Here is a 21,521-nt window from a genome sequence, read left to right as displayed (position 1 = left end):
GTAGCATTAGCTAGGTTTTCTTTTTCCTGAGAGAGTCATATGAATGTGCAACGCTGACTTCTGCTATGATAGTTTTTATTTTATCTGCAAATGCTGTACTCATTTTGGATATGTAATTGATATACTATTCATTACAGGGTGGCAGAAAATTTGCTGTGGACATGGCAGGCTTTGCTGTCAATCTTCGTGTCTTGCACGCTAATCCCGATGCTACCATACCTCTAAGACTATCATACTTAGAAGATGGTTTTCTCAGACATCTGAGAATCGAACTGGACGATCTAGAACCTCTTGCGTGGGGTTGCACGCAGGTAAGGAAAAAGCTAAAGAAATTACAGAAAATGTAATGTTTTTATCAATGATTGATGTTTTCATAAAAGATTTTGCCATAGGGATGCTAGACAAATTATTATTATTATTAATATTCAAGCTACAACCCTAGTTAGAAAAGCAAGATGCTATAAGCCCAGGGGCTCCAACAGGGAAAAATAGCCCAGTGAGGAAAGGAAATAAATAAATGAAGAGAACAAATTAACAATAAATCATTCTAAAATAAGTAACAACGTCAAAACAGACATGTCATATATAAACTATTAACAACATCAAAAACAAATATGTCATAAATAAACTATAAAAAGACTCATGTCCGCCTGGTCAACAAAAAAGCAGTTGCTCCAACTTTGAACTTTTGAAGTTCTACTGATTCAACCACCCAATTAGGAAGATCATTCCACAACTTGGTAACAGCTGGAATGAAACTTCTAGAGTACTGCGTAGTATTGAGCCTCGTGATGGAGAAGGCCTGGCTATTAGAATTAATTCTATTCTCTATCTTGTTATTTTGACCTTTATTAGAATTTCCAACCTGTCTAGGACCTATCAGTACCCTTTTCCCCCATTATTTACAAGGTCATCCCACTGGTTTTTGTCTTACTAGTTCTATACTTACTTCTGTTTTGAATAATTCTTCCTTATCCTGTGTCATTACTTGTCCAAACATCCTAAAGCTGTGAGAATTGTCATTTTAAATATTTAACTTAGCCGGTGAATTTATAATAGCTGCAACTCTGCGGCTCGACAGAAAACACACTCAAAAAACTCGCGAGCGATCGCTATGAAGGTTGCGGGTGTGCCCACCAGCGCCAACTGTCGGCCAGATACCACTCTTGTATGTAAACAAAACCTTCAATTCTTCTCTGTCGACGTTGACGACAAGACGTATTCATACTCGCTGTAGAACCTGGAGTTTTCTTAACATATTTGGTGAAGTACTTCATTTTGGTTTGAGCTTTCGCAATACAGGTGTTTTATCTTCAACTTAAATCTTGAACTCGTTTTTGGATAGATTTAATTTTTGATGACTTTGGATTGTTTTTTGGACTTTCCTTGACTTTTAAATGGCCGACCCTTCCCTCAGTACGGAAGTGTGTTTAGGCTTTTAGCAATTATCTTATCACGTTATAAATTAATTATAGATTTTCCTCTATATATTTTATATCTCAACCACCTTTATTAGGCCTCTTCGATTAGCTTTCCATTTATAATAATCATCAAAATAAATTTTAATGATTTGTTTATATGCGACCTTTCCTGAGAGTAGGCGGTCCTAACTTGGAAACCGAAGTTAAACAACATTGAGCCCTTTCAATCGTAAATAGTTTTTAAAGAGCTAATGATTTAAAACTTATTAAATGAATATTTTTTAATAGATATTTTATGAAAGATTTTCTTTGAATAGTCTTCGTACTGTTTCAAAGATGAACTAACGTTTAGTTTATTTATGCTACGCAGTTTGCGCTCTATCGTTACGATAGAGAGAGAATCACGGTTTCACTTTGCAGAAAGAGTAAATCGATTCTGACGTTTTGTTCATTCTTCTTTCAAAGCTTAAATGTTTTAAATTCTATTTTAAAGGAACTTTTTAATTGAAAAACCTTTCAGTTTTTTCCTTTGGTCAAATAATCTGTTTTTTTGACGAAACGTAAGTGGGCTCTTCTCTTAGGTGCGAAATCAAGAGAGAGAGAGAGATAGAGACGGAGGGAGAGAGAGGAGAGAAAACGTTCCGATCTTTATCTCGTCCCAAGCGGGTAACGTTGTTCTCGAGTTACTATCGTCCCTAGTCTCTGTACGGGGAGAAAGGATAAAACGTTTTTAGTTTTTTTATTCTCGTCCCAAGGCAATGTATGGTGAGAGATTGAAAACGTAGTTTTGAATGAACTAGTGTTTAGTCTCTTCCCCAGCCACTGATTTTTTTTATCTTAAAATATGTTTACTGTTTTTTGCTGGTATTAATGTGCTTACATTATACGACTGACGCAATTACAACCTTTTGATGAGGGTAGAATTGCATGCTTCAGGTAGAAATCAGTTTTATTCATACCTAATGTGAATTGTTAAAAAATTCGATTTCAGTGAAATAAGTGCAAAACAGAAAATCGTAGTGATAAAGTGATATTGCGCAAAGTGTTATCAGTGTTGCGACCGAGGGTTCGTCTGTTCGTGCCTGTCGTTCGCCTAGTCCGGGACCTCTTGCAAGCTCCCAAGCCCAGGGGAGAAGTAATGTCGTACGACTTATGGGTTCGAGAGGCCTTGATCAGCGAACAGACGTTCCCTCTATGGTATCAGGTGTATCTTACCAAGATCACCCCTACCATAAGGCGAGAGAGACGATTTTCTCCTCGTCATCCGAAGGCTTTTTGCATAAGAAACCGTGAAACAAGGTTTCGAGGCCCTTTAAGCGAAAGTCAGTCCTTTCAGGACAGGTCTAGCGTCCTGGTTTTAACCATTAGGACAGCTCTGACCCTATGCAGTCATCGGAAGACTGCTCGCCGCCTAACAAAAGCGTAACACAGACTCCGAGAGTCTTTTTGTAGGCAAGGTTTTGCGGTCACAGACGTTACCCTCGTCTCTTACCGCAACCATTCCCGTTGATCCTAAATGGGTTGTACGGCAAGACATGCAGAATAAGCTTGCCTCCCTTATGGAAGACTATTCTGCCGATAAGTCCGTTGAGCCTAGCCGTTTATCTCATCGAGATCCTGGCCTTCAGCCACCCTAACGTTCCTTTGTGCGTCCTGTTGACGTTGGCGTAGCCAAGTCACGTCAGTCAGGTTGTTTAGAACCACACTCGATGCGGTCTCGTGTGGATTTTCAGCCACATTTGGACGTTAGGCCACTTGCTGATGCTCCTGTTGACGTTCAGGACGTTCGCTAACAATCGGAGTTGACTTGTTTTGACGCTGAGCGTCAACCTCCGCATTCTAGAGTTGTTTTGACTGCTCAGTCTAGGCGGTCAAAGCAGTCTCGAGTGGACGCTGTGCGTCCTCACGCACCTGTTGTTGTTGACAGTTCACAGACTGTCAAGCAGTTACATGACGTTGCGTCCTGGTCTCACGCACCTGTTGTTGTTGACAGTTCACAGACTGTCAAGCAGTTACATGACGTTGCGTCCTGGTCAGCTACTAATGCACCAGTGCGTGTGGACTCTGCTTTTAAAGCATTGCCACCACGGTAGGTCTCTCCCTTGCTTGAGACTCGGCTATTATCAGACAAGGTTCCTTCAGATGAGGAAGTTGCTGTTCCCCCTCCTACTGATATTCCCTTGAGGACTCTGTCAGACGGAGAGGAGCCTAAAGCTGCTTAGCCCTCTATGGACTTTAAATACAGTGAACCCTCGTTTATCGCGGTAGATAGGTTCCAGTCGCGGCTGCGATAGGTGAAAATCCGCGAAGTAGTGACACCATATTTACCTATTTATTCAACATGTATATTCAGACTTTTAAAACCTTCCCTTGTACGTAGTACTGTTAACAAACTACCCTTTAATGTACAGAACACTTAATGCATGTACTACAGTACCCTAAACTAAAACAGGCACAAATATTAAAGGCAATTTTATATCATGCGTTTCCTAAACACGCTAAAAAGCACATTAAAAAATGGCAACCAATGTTTTGTTTACATTTATCTCTGATCATAATGAAGAAAAAAACTGGAGGTAGAGCTTTGCTTGTTACCCAGACATATTTCCCATACTATTCCCTTAGAACTACATCACATCTTCCTACTTTAGATAGATATATATATATATATATATATATATATATATATATATATATATATATATATATATATATATATATATATATATATATATATATATATATATATATATATATATATATATATATATATGTGTGTGTGTATATATATATATATATATATATATATATATATGTATACACATATACATACCTACATATATACATACATACATATATACATAAATACATGCATACATATATATGTATATATGTTACTGTATATATATGGGTTATGGAAAAAATCCGCGAAGTGGTGAATCCGCGATGGTCGAACCGCGAAGTAGCGAGGGTTCACTGTAAATCATGCTGATTTTTAAGGATCTTTGTCCGGATCTTTTTGTAACTGCTGCTCCTCGTTCGCCTAAACGTCAGAGCTTACACTAGGCCTAGCTACTTCGAAGCCGTTGTTTTATAAGCTAGTGCTCTCTCGCTCTTCTAAGAGAGCTTTACGTTTGCTAGGCGACTGGTTTATCACCAGGAGGAGTTTGGGGAAGACAGCCTTTGCTTTCCCTTCTTTTAAACTGGCTTATAGAGCGAGAGTCTGTTATGACACGAGAGAAGTTCTCGGCTTGGGAGTTCCTGCCTCTGCCCAGATAGACTTCTCAAACCTCATAGACTCTCCCTGGCGCCTGGCCATGAGACGCTCCAAGATTTTACAGGTCGACTTCACAGCTATTTTCGAGCCTTTGAAGTTTTGCTGTACAATTATGTCATGCATAAACAAGGCTTTCAGGGATGGCTCCAATGATCTGACAGCCACGTTCTCTGCAGGAACAAGTCCCTCAGGGATGGCTCCATGATTTGGCAGCCATGTTCACTGCAGGAGTACGTAAGAGGCAAGTGCGCTCAATGTGTTCATTGTCAAGACAAACTTCACGATGAAGTCTACCAGGCTGTCTTGACAGCATTTATGGAAGGCGACTGGATGGTCTCTCTCGACCTTCAGGAGGCATACTTCCACATTCCTATACACCCGGATTCCCAACCGTTTCTGAGGTTTGTTTACAGGAATGTGGGGTACCAGTTTCGAGCCCTGTGTTTTGGCCTCAGTCCTGCGCCTCTCGTGTTTACGAGGCTCATGAGGAATGTGGCAAAATCCCTCCATCTATCGGGGATCCAAGCCTCCCTGTACTTGGACGACTGGCTTCTCAGAGCATCGTCCAGTCTTCACTGTCTGCAGGATCTACATTGGACGTTAAGTCTGGCCAGGGAGTTGGGACTTTTGGTCAACCTAAAAGTCCCAACTGATCCCATCCCAAATTATTCTATATTTGGGGATGGAGATTCGCAGTCAAGCCCTGCTCGAAGTCCAACTAATGCTGAAACGAAACGTTTATTCAGTCAGGAGTTGGAACAGTCTCGTAGGGACCATCATCCATGGAGCAGTTTGTCTCACTAGGGAGACTACACCTTCTGCCTCTCCGGTTCCATCTAGCCTTTCACTGGAACTAGGACAAGACATTAGAGACGGTATCATTCCCAGTCTCCGAACCAGTAAAGGCATGCCTGAAATGGTGGGACAGCAATATCAGTCTGAGAGAGGGACTATCCCTAGCAGTCAAGAACCCAAACCACGTGTTGTCCTCAGACGCGTCGGATTTGGGTTGGGGTGCGACCCTGGACGGTCGGGAATGCTCGGGTCTGTGGACCTCAAGTCAGAAGAGCATGCACATCAACGGCAAGGAGCTATTAGCAGTCCACTTGGCCTTGATGATATTAGAAGGCTTCTTCGAAACTTAGTGGTAGAGGCAACTCAGACAACACCACAACTTTGGCGTACATCTCCAAGCAAGGAGGCACACACTCCTTCACGCTGCTCGAGATCGCAAGGGACCTTCTCTTATGGTCAAGAATTCGAGGCATCTCCCTGTTGACGAGATTCATCCAGGGGGACTTGAACGTCTTGGCAGATACCCACGTGATACCCACGGAATGGACCCTCCACAATGACGTGGGCAATAGTCTTTGGGCTACTTGGGGTCAACCCACCATAGACCTCTTTGCCTCCTCGTTGACCAAAAGGTTTCCAATCTATTGCTCTCCAGTCCTAGATACAGAAGCAATCTACATAGACGCGTTTCTACTGGATTGGTCTTTTCTGGACTTATATGCATTCCCACCATTCAAGATAGTCAACAAGGTACTGCAGAAGTTCGCCTCTCACGAAGGGACAAGGTTGACGTTGGTTGCTACCCTCTGGCCCGCGAGAGAGTGGTGCACCGAGGTACTTCAATTGCTGGTAGACTTTCCAAGAAGTCTTCCTCTAACGGTAGATCTGTTACGTCAGCCCCACGTAAAGAATGTCCATCAATGCCTCCCCGCTCTTCGTCTGACTTCCTTCAGACTATCGAAAGACTCTCAAGAGCTAGAGGCTTTTCGAAGGAGGCAGCCAGTGCGATTACAAGAGCTAGGAGAGCTGCTACCATTAGAGTATACCAGTCGAAGTGGGAAGTCTTTCGAGACTGGTGCAAGTCAGCATCTGTGTCCTCGTCCAGTACCTCTGTAGCCCAAATCGCAGATTTTCTTTTACATCTGAGAAAGGTTCACTCCCTTTCAGCTCCCACGATTAAGGGCTACAGGAGCATGTTGGCTTCGGTCTTTTGACATAGAGGCTTAGATCTTTCCAACAATAAAGATATCCAAGATCTCCTTAAGTCTTTCGAGACCTCTAAGGAACGTCGTTTGGCAACTCCTGGATGGAACTTAGACGTGGTCCTAAGGTTCCTCATGTCAGACAGGTTTGAGCCATTACATTCAGCCTCCTTGAAGGATCTCACCCTCAGGACACTTTTCCTAGTGTGCTTGGCTTCGGCTAAAAGGGTCAATGAACTTCATGCCTTCAGTAAGAACATCGGCTTTTCTACAGAAAAAAGCCACTTGTTCACTTCAACTTGGTTTCCTGGCCAAAAATGAACTGCCTTCTCGTCCTTGGCCTAAATCTTTTGATATTCCTTGCTTATCAGAGATCGTAGGCAACGAACTGGAAAGAGTATTATGTCCTGTTAGAGCTCTTAAGTTAGATTTAGCTCGTACTAAGTCATTACGAGGGAAATCTGAGGCATTATGGTGCTCAGTTAAGAAACCTTCATTGCCTATGTCAAAGAATGCTTTGTCATATTTTATCAGATTTTTTTAATATGAGAAGCTCATTCTCACTTGAATGAGAAAGACCGATGTTTGCTTAAGGTTAAGACGCACGAAGTTAGAGATATAGCAACCTCCGTGGCCTTCAAGCAAAATAAATCTCTGCAAAGTATTATGGACGCGACTTTTTGGAGAAGCAAGTCAGTGTTCGCGTCATTTTACTTAAAAGATGTCCAGACTCTTTACGAGTGCTGCTACACACTGGGTCCATTCGTTGCAGCGAGTGCAGTAGTGGGTGAGGGTTCTACCACTACACTTCCCTAATTCCAATATCCTTTTAATCTGTCTCTTGAAATGTTTTTATTATTGTTTTATGGGTTGTTCGGAAGGCTAAGAAGCCTTTCGCATCCTGGTTGATTTGGCGGGTGGTCAAAGTCATTTCTTGAGAGCGCCCAGATTAGGGGTTTGATGAGGTCCTGTTGTATGGGTTGCAACCCTTGATACTTCAGCTCCTGGGAGTCTTTCAGCATCCTAAGAGGATCGCTGGGCTCCGTGAGGAAGACAGACTTACAAGGCAGAGTAATCGTCTAAGTCAACTTCCTTACCAGGTACCTATATATTTTGGTTTTGTTATATTGATAACTGTCAAAATGAAAAAACTCTTAGCTTATACGCTGTAAACATAATTAACTCTGGTCTCTACCCACCTCCTTGGGTGTGAATCAGCTATTATATATTCACCGGCTAAGTTAAATATTTAAAAATGATATTTTAATTATAAAATAAATTTTTGTATATACTTACCCGGTGAATATATAATTTTCAATATTAAACTTACCCGATAATCATGTAGCTGTCAACTCCGTTGCCCGACAGAATTCTACGGGAGGGATACGCCAGCTATCACAATACTAGAAGGGGGTGTACTCACCAGCGCCACCTGTGGCCAGGTACTACAGTACTTCTTGTTGACACCTCCTCAATTTTTCCTCTGTCGTGCTTCCGGCAAGACGTTCTGGGATACGCTTATGATCTTGGAGTATTTTCACGGCTTTTGGTGAAGTATTTCTCTCAGATTTCGGCTGTCGCTTTACTGGAAAACTTCTATATTAGCTTAGATAGCTATTATTAAGACTGATTAATGGTTAACGATCTTTTTGCTTGATTTGGAATCCCCACTTGGCTAACTCTTTGATTCAAGATGTCTGACATTTCACAAGCCCCACCCCATAGACGATGTAGGTCTTGTAATAGGCGTATTCCGAAGGCCTCGGTAGATCCTCACACCGCTTGTTCTGACTGTAGGGAAAGACCCTGTCAGTTGGAAGATCGATGTGAGGAATGCGCCGGACTTTCGGAACTTGATTTTGTCCGATTTCTTAAGTATTCAACCAAGTTAGAGAGAGAGAGAGTTAGAAGTTCTTCTCGCTCTTCACTTTTTTCCTCACCTCATGATCCCCTACCTTTTCCTCCCCCTGTAGTGGCTACCCCCGAACCTACTATTTGCCCTCAACCTGATATGTCTGTTGTTTTGCGTGCCATTCAGGCTTTAGGTGACAAAGTGGAGTCGGTGGTTAGTGATCATAAGTCTCTTATGGCCGAAGTCAAGGAACTTAAGGTCAAGAGTGCAGTGGGTGGTAATAGTGCCAGTGCTGTGACGAGTGCTAGTGTCAGTGCAGTGCCAAGTGCTAGTGTCAGTGTCAGTGTGGTGCGTGAGGGTACTTCTGTGCGTGCCAGTCGTCCTCCCAGTCCGGGACCTCTTGCAAGCTCCCAAGCCCAGGGGAGAAGCAATGTCGAAGGGCAAAAGGGTTCGGCAGGCCTTGATCGGCGCACAGAAGTATCCTCGGTGGTTGCGGGCGTGTCTTCCAGAGACCGTCACCCCCACCCGCAGACGATTGAGCCCGTCTTTTACTCGTCTGCTGAAGAATTGTCAGGGAGGAAACGTTGGACTCAGGTCTCAAGACCTCTCAAACGCAGAGTCCAGACCTCAAGAGCTCTACAACCTGGCTGCAGTCATTGGATCAGCTCTGACTCGCCGCAGTCATCAGTTGAAGGCACTCCTCCTAAGAGGAGTAAGGTGCTGCCGCAACAGATCTCTTCTGTTAAGGCTTTGCCTCAGCAGACCTTAGTGTCTGCCGACCCCAAGTTGACTCTACTGCAGTCCATGCAGTCACAACTTGCGGTCTTGATGCGTGAGTGTCAGGCTGAGAAGGTTACACCTCCTCCTGCGATCGCTCCGCCTAACCGCAGTCCTGCCTGCCAGGCGTACGATGTTGAGGCTCCTCAGGATACCTTACCACGTACTGAGTTACCAGTTTCCAGTGGTGTGCAGCTACCTCCGCCTTCCTTAAGGCAACCTCAGCAATGGGAACAGGAAGCTTATACCTTACTTCCTCCGCTTCCACTTGCGGTTCCACCAGTGAGGCAACACTCTCTTGAGGTACAACAACCTCTCCCATCCATGAGGCAGACACCTCAGCTCTCGCTGCAGCGACCTCAACCCTCCTCAAGGCGGGAGCCTCAACACCTTAGCCTTGCGCCTCAGGAACCTCAACTCGCGAGACAAGTTATGCGTTCTGCGCAGCCTCTACCCCAACTCTCACAGCTCACACCTCAGGAACCTCAACTCGTTCCTCAGGAACTTGCTACTGCGCATCCGCTCACCTTACAGCAAGCGCAACCCTTGAGGCAAGACACTCATGCCAGGAGTCAGCCTCCTCCACCCATGCGGCTACCTTCTGCTACTTCTTTTGACCAGCCTTTGCAGCCTGAGCCTCAGGTGTTGCCTCAGCAGCAGAGACTTGAGGATGAAACCACAAGCGTTTTTGCTCCCGCTCGTGCTGAGTCTGCTGTTCAGCATACCTTACCTCTCACTTCGCTACACTCTGGTGATGAGGTTTCTGATGATGAGGTTGCACACCTGGATCCCTCATCAGACGTGGATGAATCCAAGTCTTCTCCGCCTCCTATTGACTTTCGTAAGGTCTTGGCTCTTTTCAGAGAGGTATACCCAGACCATTTTGTCTCTGCTACCCCCCGCTCTCCGCCATCTGAGTTTTCGCTGGGCATGCAGCCAGCCAAGTCATCTTATACTAAGCTCGTCTTTGCAAGGTCCTCTAAGAGAGCGTTAAGAATTTTAGGGGAGTGGTTGCAGTCTAAGCAGCAACTAGGAAAGACTTCCTTTATGTTTCCTCCGACTAAGCTCACTTCTAAAGCGGGCGTTTGGTATGCCACAGGAGAGGAACCAGGCTTGGGAGTACCTGCCTCTGCCCAGGCCGACTTCTCAAGCTTGGTAGACTCTCCTCGTAGAACAGCAATGAGGCGCTCTAAGGTTTGCTGGACCTTCTCCGATCTAGATCACTTCCTAAAGGGTGTATTTAGAGCCTTTGAGATGTTCAATTTCCTAGACTGGTGCCTGGGGGCCCTTAGCAAGAAGACCTCCCCTGCGGACAAGGACTCAGCCATGCTCTTAATGTCCTGCATGGATAAGGCTATTAGGGATGGATCTGGCGAGCTTGCTTCGATGTTTGTGTCAGGAGTGCTTAAGAAAAGGGAGCAGCTTTGTTCCTTCCTTTCCTCCAGCATCACACCTTGTCAAAGGTCTCAACTCCTTTTCGCTCCGCTCTCTAAGTTCCTGTTTCCTGAAGAGCTTGTTAAGGACTTGTCTGCGGCCCTGATACAAAAGGACACCCATGATCTTGTGGCCTCATCAGCTCGTAAGACTAAGGTTGCTACCTCAGTCCCCAGGACTTATCGCACCCCAGTGGCTGATACTCCTGCTACGAGGTTTATTCCGCCCTTTCGTGGTAGAGCCCCCAGCCGTGGAAGCTCCCGTCCAGACTCTTCCAGGAGCAAGTCTAGGAAAGGTTCCAAGGCTTCTAAAGGCAAAAACTGACTCTCCTCCTCTCCAGACAGCAGTAGGCGCCAGACTCAAGATCTTTTGGCAAGCCTGGGAAAAGAGAGGTGCAGACGCCCAGTCTGTCAGTTGGCTGAGGGAGGGTTACAGGATACCATTCTGCCGCAAACCCCCTCTGACCACATCTCCCATCAACCTCTCTCCCAACTACAAAGAAAAGGACAAGAGGCTAGCGTTGCACCAGGAGGTGTCGCTCCTGTTACAGAAGAAGGCAGTGGTTATAGTCCGGGACCATCAATCCCCGGGCTTCTACAACCGTCTCTTTCTGGTGGCCAAGAAGACAGGAGGTTGGAGACCGGTGCTGGACGTCAGCGCGCTCAATGCTTATGTCACCAAGCAGACGTTCACGATGGAGACGACGAAGTCGGTCCTAGCAGCGGTCAGGCAGGAGGACTGGATGGTCTCGTTGGACCTGAAAGATGCTTACTTTCACGTTCCTATTCATCCAGACTCCCAACCTTTCCTGAGATTCGTTTTTGGAAAGGTTGTCTACCAATTCCAAGCCCTGTGTTTTGGCCTAAGCACAGCTCCTATGGTGTTTACGCATCTGATGAGGAATATAGCAAAATTCCTCCACTTATCGGACATCAGAGCCTCCCTTTATTTAGACGACTGGCTGTTGAGAGCCTCCACGAGTCGTCGCTGTCTGGAGAGTCTCAACTGGACTTTAGACTTGATCAAAGAACTGGGTCTGTTAGTCAATCTAGAAAAGTCCCAGCTCATTCCCTCCCAATCCATTGTGTACCTGGGAATGGAGATTCGGAGTCAGGATTTTCGGGCTTTTCCATCGGCCCCAAGGATAAGCCAAGCCCTAGATTGCATCCTGAGCATGCTGAAGAGGAGCAGTTGCTCGGTGAGACAGTGGATGAGTCTCACAGGGACCCTTTCATCGTTGGCCCTGTTCGTCGAGCTAGGGAGACTCCACCTCCGCCCTCTTCAATTCCATCTTGCAGCTCATTGGGACAAGGGTTTGACTCTCGAAGCAGTCTCTATCCCAGTCACCAAAGAGATGAAGACCACTCTCTTGTGGTGGAAGACCAATCTCCTTCTCAGGGAGGGCCTATCGTTGGCGATTCAGACCCCCAATCTTCATCTCTTCTCGGATGCATCGGACTCGGGCTGGGGCGCGACCTTGAACGGACGGGAGTGCTCGGGAACGTGGAACGAGGAACAGGAAACGCTCCACATCAACTGCAAGGAGCTACTAGCAGTTCATTTAGCCCTATTGAACTTCAAGTCCCTCCTGCTAGGCAAGGTGGTGGAGGTGAACTCCGACAACACCACAGCCTTGGCTTACATCTCCAAGCAAGGAGGGACCCATTCGAGGAGCCTATACGAGATAGCAAGGGACCTCCTCATTTGGTCAAGAGGTCTAAACCTCACCCTAGTTACGAGGTTCATTCAGGGCAACATGAACGTCTCAGCAGATCGCCTAAGCAGAAGGGATCAGGTCATCCCCACGGAATGGACCCTCCACAAGAGCGTGTGCAACAGACTTTGGACCTTGTGGGGTCAGCCGACAATAGATCTGTTTGCCACCTCCATGACCAAGAGACTTCCTTTGTACTGTTCCCCAGTTCCAGACCCAGCAGCAGTTCATGTGGATGCTTTTCTGCTGAACTGGTCCCATCTCGACCTTTACGCATTCCCACCGTTCAAGATCATAAACAAAGTCCTTCAGAAGTTCATCTCGCACGAAGGGACACGGCTGACGCTGGTTGCTCCCCTTTGGCCTGCAAGAGAATGGTTCACAGAGGTACTACAATGGCTGGTCGACGTCCCCAGGACTCTCCCTCTAAGAGTGGACCTTCTACGTCAACCTCACGTAGACAGGTTGCACCCAAACCTCCACGCTCTTCGGCTGACTGCCTTCAGACTGTCGAAAGATTCGCTAGAGCTAGAGGCTTTTCGAAGGAGGCAGCCAGTGCGATTGCCAGAGCAAGGAGGGTATCCACTCGTAGAGTCTACCAATCCAAGTGGGAAGTCTTCCGGAGCTGGTGTAGAGCCAATGCAGTTTCCTCTACCAATACCTCTGTGACCCAAATAGCTGACTTCCTATTACATCTTAGGAATGAGAGATCCCTTTCAGCTCCTACGATTAAAGGGTATAGGAGTATGTTGGCTTCAGTTCTCCGCCACAGAGGTTTGGACCTTTCTTCCAACAAGGACCTTCAAGACATCCTTAAGTCTTTCGAGACTACTAAAGAACGTCGTTTACCCACTCCAGGCTGGAATCTAGACGTAGTCTTAAGGTTCCTTATGTCACCTAGGTTCGAACCTCTCCAGTCAGCTTCCTTCAAGGACCTTACCCTCAAGACTCTTTTTCTCGTCTGCCTTGCAACAGCTAAAAGAGTCAGTGAGGTTCATGCCTTCAGCAAGAACATTGGGTTCACATCCGAATCTGCTACATGTTCTTTACAGCTCGGATTCTTAGCTAAGAATGAACTTCCTTCACGTCCTTGGCCTAGATCGTTTGAAATTCCTAGCCTCTCCAACATGGTAGGTAACGAGCTAGAAAGAGTTCTTTGCCCTGTCAGAGCTCTGAAATTTTATCTTAATAGGTCAAAACCTATTCGAGGACAGTCAGAAGCCTTATGGTGTGCAATCAAGAAACCTTCGAGGCCCATGTCCAAAAACGGGGTTTCGTATTATATAAGGCTTCTGATTAGAGAAGCCCATTCTCACTTGAAGGAGGAAGACCTTGCTTTGCTGAAGGTAAGGACCCACGAAGTGAGAGCCGTAGCTACTTCGATGGCCTTTAATAAAAACCGTTCTCTGCAGAGCATAATGGATGCAACCTATTGGAGGAGCAAGTCAGTGTTTGCATCATTTTATCTTAAAGATGTCCAGTCTCTTTACGAGAACTGCTACACCCTGGGACCATTCGTAGCAGCGAGTGCAGTAGTAGGTGAGGGCTCAGCCACTACATTCCCTTAATCCCATAACCTTTTTTAACCTTTCTCTTGAATGCTTTTATTGTTGTTTTTATGGTTGTTACGGTAGGCTAAGAAGCCTTCCGCATCCTTTTGATTTGGCGGGTGGTCAATTCATTCTTGAGAAGCGCCTGGGTTAGAGGTTGTGTAGAGGTCCTTTAGTAGGGGTTGCAGCCCTATATACTTTAGCACCTTAGAGTTGATTCAGCCTCCTAAGAGGAACGCTGCGCTCAGTAAGGAAGACGAACTTAAAAAAGGCAGAGTAACGGTTCAAGTCGACTTCCTTACCAGGTACTTATTATTTCATTGTTATTTTGAGATAACTGATTATATGAAATACGGGATACTTAGCTATCCTTTAATCTTGTACACTGGTTTTCACCCACCCCCCTGGGTGTGAATCAGCTACATGATTATCGGGTAAGTTTAATATTGAAAAATGTTATTTTTATTAGTAAAATAAATTTTTGAATATACTTACCCGATAATCATGATTTAATTGACCCTCCCTTCCTCCCCATAGAGAACCAGTGGACCGAGGAAAAATTGAGGAGGTGTCAACAAGAAGTACTGTAGTACCTGGCCACAGGTGGCGCTGGTGAGTACACCCCCTTCTAGTATTGTGATAGCTGGCGTATCCCTCCCGTAGAATTCTGTCGGGCAACGGAGTTGACAGCTACATGATTATCGGGTAAGTATATTCAAAAATTTATTTTACTAATAAAAATAACATATTAAATGACCCTCCCTTCCTCCCCAATAGAGACGCAGCGGGACGAGAAGAATTGAAGGTTTTGTTTACATACAAGAGTGGTATCTGGCCGACAGTTGGCGCTGGTGGGCACACCCGCAACCTTCATAGCGATCGCTCGCGAGTTTTTTGAGTGTGTTTTCTGTCGAGCCGCAGAGTTGCAGCTATTATATATTCACCGGGTAAGTATATTCAAAAATTTATTTTATAATTAAAATATCATTTTTCCAGTTGTCTGGTTCTACTGTCCTTAGTTTCTTCATTTGTAATATCTTCTCACTGTAAAGCTGCTAAAATTATAATATTCACTTGTCATTTCTTTTCAGAGTCTTCCTTCTCTTTATCAGTGTTCATGTCTGCACTGCATAGTAATAAAGGTCTTAAGCAATCAGTACAACATTTGCTCAGTTTATTAATGAGATACTTTTATTGTTTTAGTACTGTACTCAAGTTCATTAGTTACTTACATTTCATTCAGGTCATGGCTTCACATCATTTTGATTTACTTTCATTTCAAAACCTATTCTACAATCTATAGTCACTATAGTGTGTGCTCAAGGTAACATAAATGTAGTAGTTCTTCTATCTTCTCCACATCTTTTATATGTTAGTTATAAAAATTCCTTAATATACATGACTTTTTCCCCACCTCTCCATTTCCTCAGTTTATTCTATTTTATTTGTTGTGCAAATTTCTAGACACCTCATTCCACCATAGAATAAAGTCATCAGGTGACTCCAGTATGTTATAGCATGCACATAATATCCATCAGGTCTTCAGGTTCCCATTTCTACTTTTATATTACTAAATTTATCTGAGCTAAGTTTCATCAGGTCTTCAGGTCATTGCTACTTTTCTATCACTAATTTTGTTTTCCTGAGTTAAGTTCGTCAATTTATTTAATACTTTTATACGTGCAGTATTACTGTTTAGGAGTGAATTATTTGTATAACTAAAAATGAGACTGTAGGTATTTCCATATTGTTTTAAAGTTAATGACTGGTTTTCCTTTACTAATTGAATATGGTAAATGTTTCACTTAATATACTGTACTGTGTTATGTATATTTATTACTTTTAAAGTACAGTATAAAATTTTTAGATTTTAGTATTCTCCTGAACTGTTTAAGGGCAAGTTCTTGATCCTCACGCACTATTTCGAGTAATTTTTGTGTTTGAGATTATGAAGCTCATCAGTTTTTAATTATTCCCCAAACACTTTTGCATGTTTTAATGCTGGTGTTGAATGAGTATGATCTGATAAATTTAAACTGAATTTTTGCTCTTAACTTACAATAATTTTAGATGCTTACCTGTGTAGAAAAGTTACGAGGGACGGAATCGGCATCAGTTAAAAAATTATCCTAATCGTTCAACGTATTCTCTCTCTCTCTCTCTCTCTCTCTCTCTCTCTCTCTCTCTCTCTCTCTCTCTCTCTCTCTCTCTCTCTCTCTCTCTCTCTCTCTCTCGAGAAACAATTAGTTCAATAGAAATTAGCTTTGTGTTGTTTGAAAAGCTGATGTGAATTCAACATAGTAACTCTCTAATAGCATACTAAAGTGACCTTTCATTAGATTGAGATAACTATATCATAGGAAATATTTCATAGTGAGAAAATTGAGGTAAAACTGGCAATACTGCAACATTTCCTTTACTTTCCTCCCCAATCAACTTTGCGTTAACTACTTAAGGCCAAGCCAAAGCTGACTACAATTCAGAATGATTTTTGTTTTATGTGCTAATCTGTAAATTGCCCAATATATTCTCTTGCTTAAGTGTACACTCGGCACGCTTTTCTATCTTAATTTCTGTTCCTCTTGTTTTGTTAAAAATTTTATAGGAAATATTTATTTTAATGTTGTTTCTGTTCTTAAAATATTTCATTTTTCCTTGTTTCCTTTTCTCACTGGGCTATTTTCCCTATTGGGGCCTCTGGGCTTGTAGTATCCTGCTTTTCCAACTAGGGTTGTAGCTTAGCAAGTAATAATGATAATAATAATAATAATAATAGAGAATAGAGATTTGAAAATTAATTTAAACTACAGTATTCAGTATTGTATTTGTACTCGCGTAGAAATTTCTAAGTAAGTTTGTATATTTTTTATTTTCAGGTTTTAGTATGGCACACGAAGACTCATAAACCAGGCACACCAAAAATGGAACATGTGACCCATGCGGACTTTGACACAAATCTTGTTGATCTTTACAGGAATATACTTAGGTGATTAAGACTTGAAAGTTATTACGTAGTGGTGGTATTGGTTAGTTTGGAGCAGTCGTTATTGGTTTTGTATATTGAGAAATTTTTATAGGTTTCATCATTATATGATACTGTTCGTATTTCTAATACAAATATTTTGTCTTCATTGTGTCTCCTTCATGTGTATGTATATTATATACCTAATTAGTTTTTGGTTAAGTAGTGATTTTTTTTTCTTTTATTATATTTGTTGTTGAAAGTAGAGGGATTTGGTTTTCATAAAAATTTCTGTAGTTTTTTTCCAAGAGGTTAATTTTCTTGTTGATTGAATGTAATGTGTCATAAAGTATTTGTAGGGTGCTCTAGATTTTCTTTTTGTGTTTGTTGTAATGTATGAAAGTAAATAAAGAGTAGAGATGAAGTTGAAGTATTATTCAAATGGTTATGTTTTAGAGCACTGTATTATACAATAGAATTGGGTTGCACTTTTGTGATTTATTTGTCCTGCTCTGTATTTTTTCGTTTGAGTAATCAAGTTTATTGTGGTACTGCAGGTATGTAAGTTATGCTGGATATTGATTTCATTGCTGGATGTACTAAAAGTGTTTACACATGTCCTTGACATACTGTGGTTAAGGTAGAGTCTGACAATGTTTTCTCAATTTTTTTTTATCCATAGTATTTGTTACTTTTCATATTTTTCCAGCCTTGGGGAACTGAGAAAATGTTTCCTCTCTGAGCGTTGTGATGGTGACATTAATTACCTCCACAAAATTTTATTAGGTCTTTGTTGCTCATCAATTTTTGTAACATTAGACAACCAAATTCTTGAAGCATCTTAAGTTGGAAGGTACTGTAGTACTGTATGAAATTAATGAAACTTTGAAATACATGGATTTAACGAATGGCAGATCTGAAGTGTAATTAGTGAATTGATTAAAAAAGGGTTAATAATCTGATAGACTAGGTCCATTTCAAATAGTCAGTTTAATGCAAACCATTAATAACCTCAGATGTTCAAATATAATCAAGGTTTTACAGAAATGTCTTCAGGTTTTGTTAATACTTTATTGGATGATATTAAAGGAAATCACATGTAACCCTTAGAGGGTTGTGTAGTGCCGTCAGTGCATCATGCACGGTACACTGTATGTTTTACTGAAACATATGCACCCTCCTTTGGTCCCACTCTGCATCCACTTTTTTTAGCCTTTCACATCACTTTTATTCCTTGGTGTCCAACCTCCTCTGTCATTTACTTCATGGTGCAACTACAGCTTTTTCCAAATGTTGCACATCGGTATTGAAGAGCCTACCTGGTCTCAGCTCTCGGCCACGTGGTCCAAATTCCATAAATCCAGGAGCATGCATTAGGACTTCTTCACATAACGTATGTTGAATGAAAACTAATAACTGAATACATTAGGATTTTACTTAACAACTAAAAGGATTTAATTTAATGTTATTGATTAGCATAGAAGCAGCATTATTCATTGAATGATACAAAGGTAGGATAATTGCTGTACTACCATAGGTCTACTCTTTTGATCTTTACACTTAAGTAGTTTATATTTATGGCATTAATTATAGACCACTCAACCAGTTAGAAAGCCATTTAAGCTCCTTTTCATCACAGCTTCTCTCTTAATTTTCATTTTAATTGAGATTTTCCCAGACTTTTCCTTCCAGTACTGTACCTAGTGCAGTACTCGGTATGCTGTTAATTCCAACCACTAGGTATGCTCTTAATTCCAACAGTCTTGCTTTATCCATCATAAATCACTACGCAGTAGTCTGGAAGTTTCAATCCAGTTGCAATCAAATTGTGGAATGGTTTTACTAGTCCACGGTTGAATCGGTGGAACTTGAAAAGTTTTAACTTTTTGCAAAATCTGTCCAGTTGAACAGGTTGACGTAAGTCTCAATTCATATTTCATATATGACTTATCTATTTAATGTTGTCACTGATTTTTATTTACTTTATAATTAATTTTGTATTTCATATATATATAGCTCATTCATTATTTCGATTAACTTTTCAAACTAGGCTACTTTCCCTGTTTGAGCACCTGGGTTTGTAACATTCTGCTTTTCAAATTAAGGTTTTAGTTTGGCTAATGATAATATATGAAACTTTCATTTGGTAGCGTACATTTTTTTACTGTTAGTCATATGTAATATATAATACAGTATATCATCTGATTCTGTTGCCGTGGTTTACAAAATGAAGCGTGCTAAGTGATGATGCTAATGTACAAAATTATGAAAATTTATTCACTGTATATGGAACATCATAAAGAATAATTTTGATTCATCCCTTAACATGTTAACATGATATCTATATATCAGATTGGCTCTATAAATGAAATAGAAAAGTATGTAAAACCTATTTTTCAATATTAATCTTACCCGTTGATCATGTAGCTGTCAACTCTGTTGCCCGACAGAAAAAACCTAAGGTCGGGATACGCCAGCGATCGCTATTCAGGTGGGGGTGTACAACAACAGCGCCATCTGTCGAGTAGGTACTCAGGTACTTCTTGTCAACAAGAACCAATTTTTCCTCTGTCGTGCCACCGGCAAGACCTACTTGGATACGCTGTTGTTTCTGGAGTTGATTTCACGCTTTTTGGTGATGTATTCGCTCTAGATATTAGCTTTCGCTGTTCAGGAGTTACTATTATTAACTTATCAAGCTTTTTTGATTAGTTTTGGCTTTATTGTTGACGACTTTGATAGATTTTGGATTCCCCCCTTGGCTAATTCAAGATGTCTGACCATTCTCAAGTCCCTAAGTACAGGCAGTGTAGTGCTAGGGACTGTTCTAGGCGTCTTCCGAAGGCCTCTATAGATCCTCACACCGTTTGTTCCAATTGTAGGGGTAAATCCTGTCAATTGGAAGATCGATGTGAGGAATGCGCTGGGCTTTCGGAATTCGATTTTAATGAATTCCTTAAGTATGCACGTAGGCTAGAGAAGGATAGGATCAGGAGGAGTTCTTCTCGCTCGTTTGATTTTTCCTCTCCCCATGCCCCTCAACCTATTCCTTCCCCTGTAGTGGTGACTCCCGACCCTGCTACTAGTGCTCAACCCTCGATGGCGTACATGATGCGTGCCATTCAGGCTCTTGGTGACAGAGTGGAGTCATTAGCTAATGACCGGAATCAACTTTTGGCCGATGTCAAAGAGTTGAAAGAGAAAAGTGCAGTGGGAAGTGTAGTGAGTGCAAGTGCGGTGATAAGTGTCAGTGTCAGTGTTACGCATGAGGGTGCATCTGTTCGTGCCAGTCGTCCTCCCAGTCCGGGACCTCTTGCAAGCTCCCAAGCCCAGGGGAGAAGCAATGTCGAAGGACCAAAGGGTTCGACAGGCCTTGATCAGCGTACGGATGTACCCTCAGTGGTTGCGGACGCATCTTGCAGAGATCGTCCCATCCACAAACAGACGAGTGAGCCCATTCATTCCTCGTCTGTGGAAAAAGTTTCTAGGAAGAAACGTTGGACCAAGGTCTCACGACCTCTCAAGCGCAAGGTCCCTTCCGAGCGAGTCCAACGGCCCAGGTGTAGCCACTGGGTCAGTTCGGACTCGCCGCAGTCTTCCGAAGACTGCACATCTCCCAAGAGAGGTAGAGTGGTTCCGCAGCAGGCAATCACTCCGTCTGTTGCCGCACCAACCACGGTAGACCCTAAGTGGTCTATGCTGCAGACTATGCAGTCTCAGCTTGCTTCCTTCATGCAGGAGTATCGTGCTGAGAAGGTTGACACTGCACCTGTTAGCCTACAACCTGCCACAGTTGTGCGCTCAGCGGATACTGCGGCTGCCTGCTCCCACACTCCGCCTGTGAGAGCTCCACCACCGATGCGCAGTCGACCCTGCCAGACGCATGTTGACGTTAGCCGACATGCGGCACCCTCCGTTGACATGCGTGAGCTACCGCATCAGCAGTGGGAAGGTGCTGTCAAGCTGCCGTGTTTTGACGCAATGCGGCAGTCTCCGCAACCCACGGCAGTCCCTCCCACGCACCAGCACTCCGCTTTTGTTGTTGCCATCTCTCAGTCTGACCAGCAGCGGCATGATGTTGGATCCAGTGCAGCTACGCATGCTCCCGTGCTGCCGGATTCAGCCGTTCAGCTGTCTGCTCCACCTTTGCCACTTCCTCCTCAGCATTCGGATGAAGGAGTATCTGATGACGACGAAGCTGCGCACTTGGACGATCCGCACTCCGACATAGAAGAACCCAAGTCTACGCCTCCCTCCTTAGACTTTAGGAAAGTCCTTGCCCTGTTTAGGGAGTTGTATCCGGACCAGTTTGTGTCTGCAACCCCGCGCTCACCTCCCTCTGAGTTCGCTTTAGGCATGCAGTCAGCAGCTCCTGCCTTTACGAAACTCGTACTCGCGCGCTCATCCAAGAGAGCTTTGAGGGTACTGGGAGAGTGGTTGCAGTCCAAGAAGCAACTGGGGAAGACTGCCTTCATCTTTCCACCTACCAAGCTTGCTTCCAAATCTAGCGTCTGGTATGCCACGGGAGAGGAACCCG

General features: G+C 43.3%; 1 protein-coding gene across 1 annotated transcript in view; it reads left to right on the top strand.

Moving 5' to 3' along the window:
* LOC137622823 (galactosylgalactosylxylosylprotein 3-beta-glucuronosyltransferase P-like) overlaps positions 1-17,321 on the top strand; it is a 71,152-nt gene extending 53,831 nt beyond the window's left edge. Inside the window, exons 7-8 of the mRNA XM_068353407.1 lie at positions 138-311; positions 16,899-17,321. Of these exons, the coding sequence (XP_068209508.1) occupies positions 138-311; positions 16,899-17,012 (288 nt within the window). The 3' untranslated portion in view covers positions 17,013-17,321. The remainder of the gene's footprint in view (positions 1-137; positions 312-16,898) is intronic.
* Positions 17,322-21,521: the final 4,200 nt, after the last annotated feature.

Source organism: Palaemon carinicauda, chromosome 2 (assembly GCF_036898095.1).
Source record: "Palaemon carinicauda isolate YSFRI2023 chromosome 2, ASM3689809v2, whole genome shotgun sequence".
Lineage (NCBI taxonomy): Eukaryota > Metazoa > Arthropoda > Malacostraca > Decapoda > Palaemonidae > Palaemon > Palaemon carinicauda.
The sequence above is the reverse complement of the archived record's forward strand: the minus strand, read 5'-3'. Positions and strand labels throughout refer to the sequence as shown.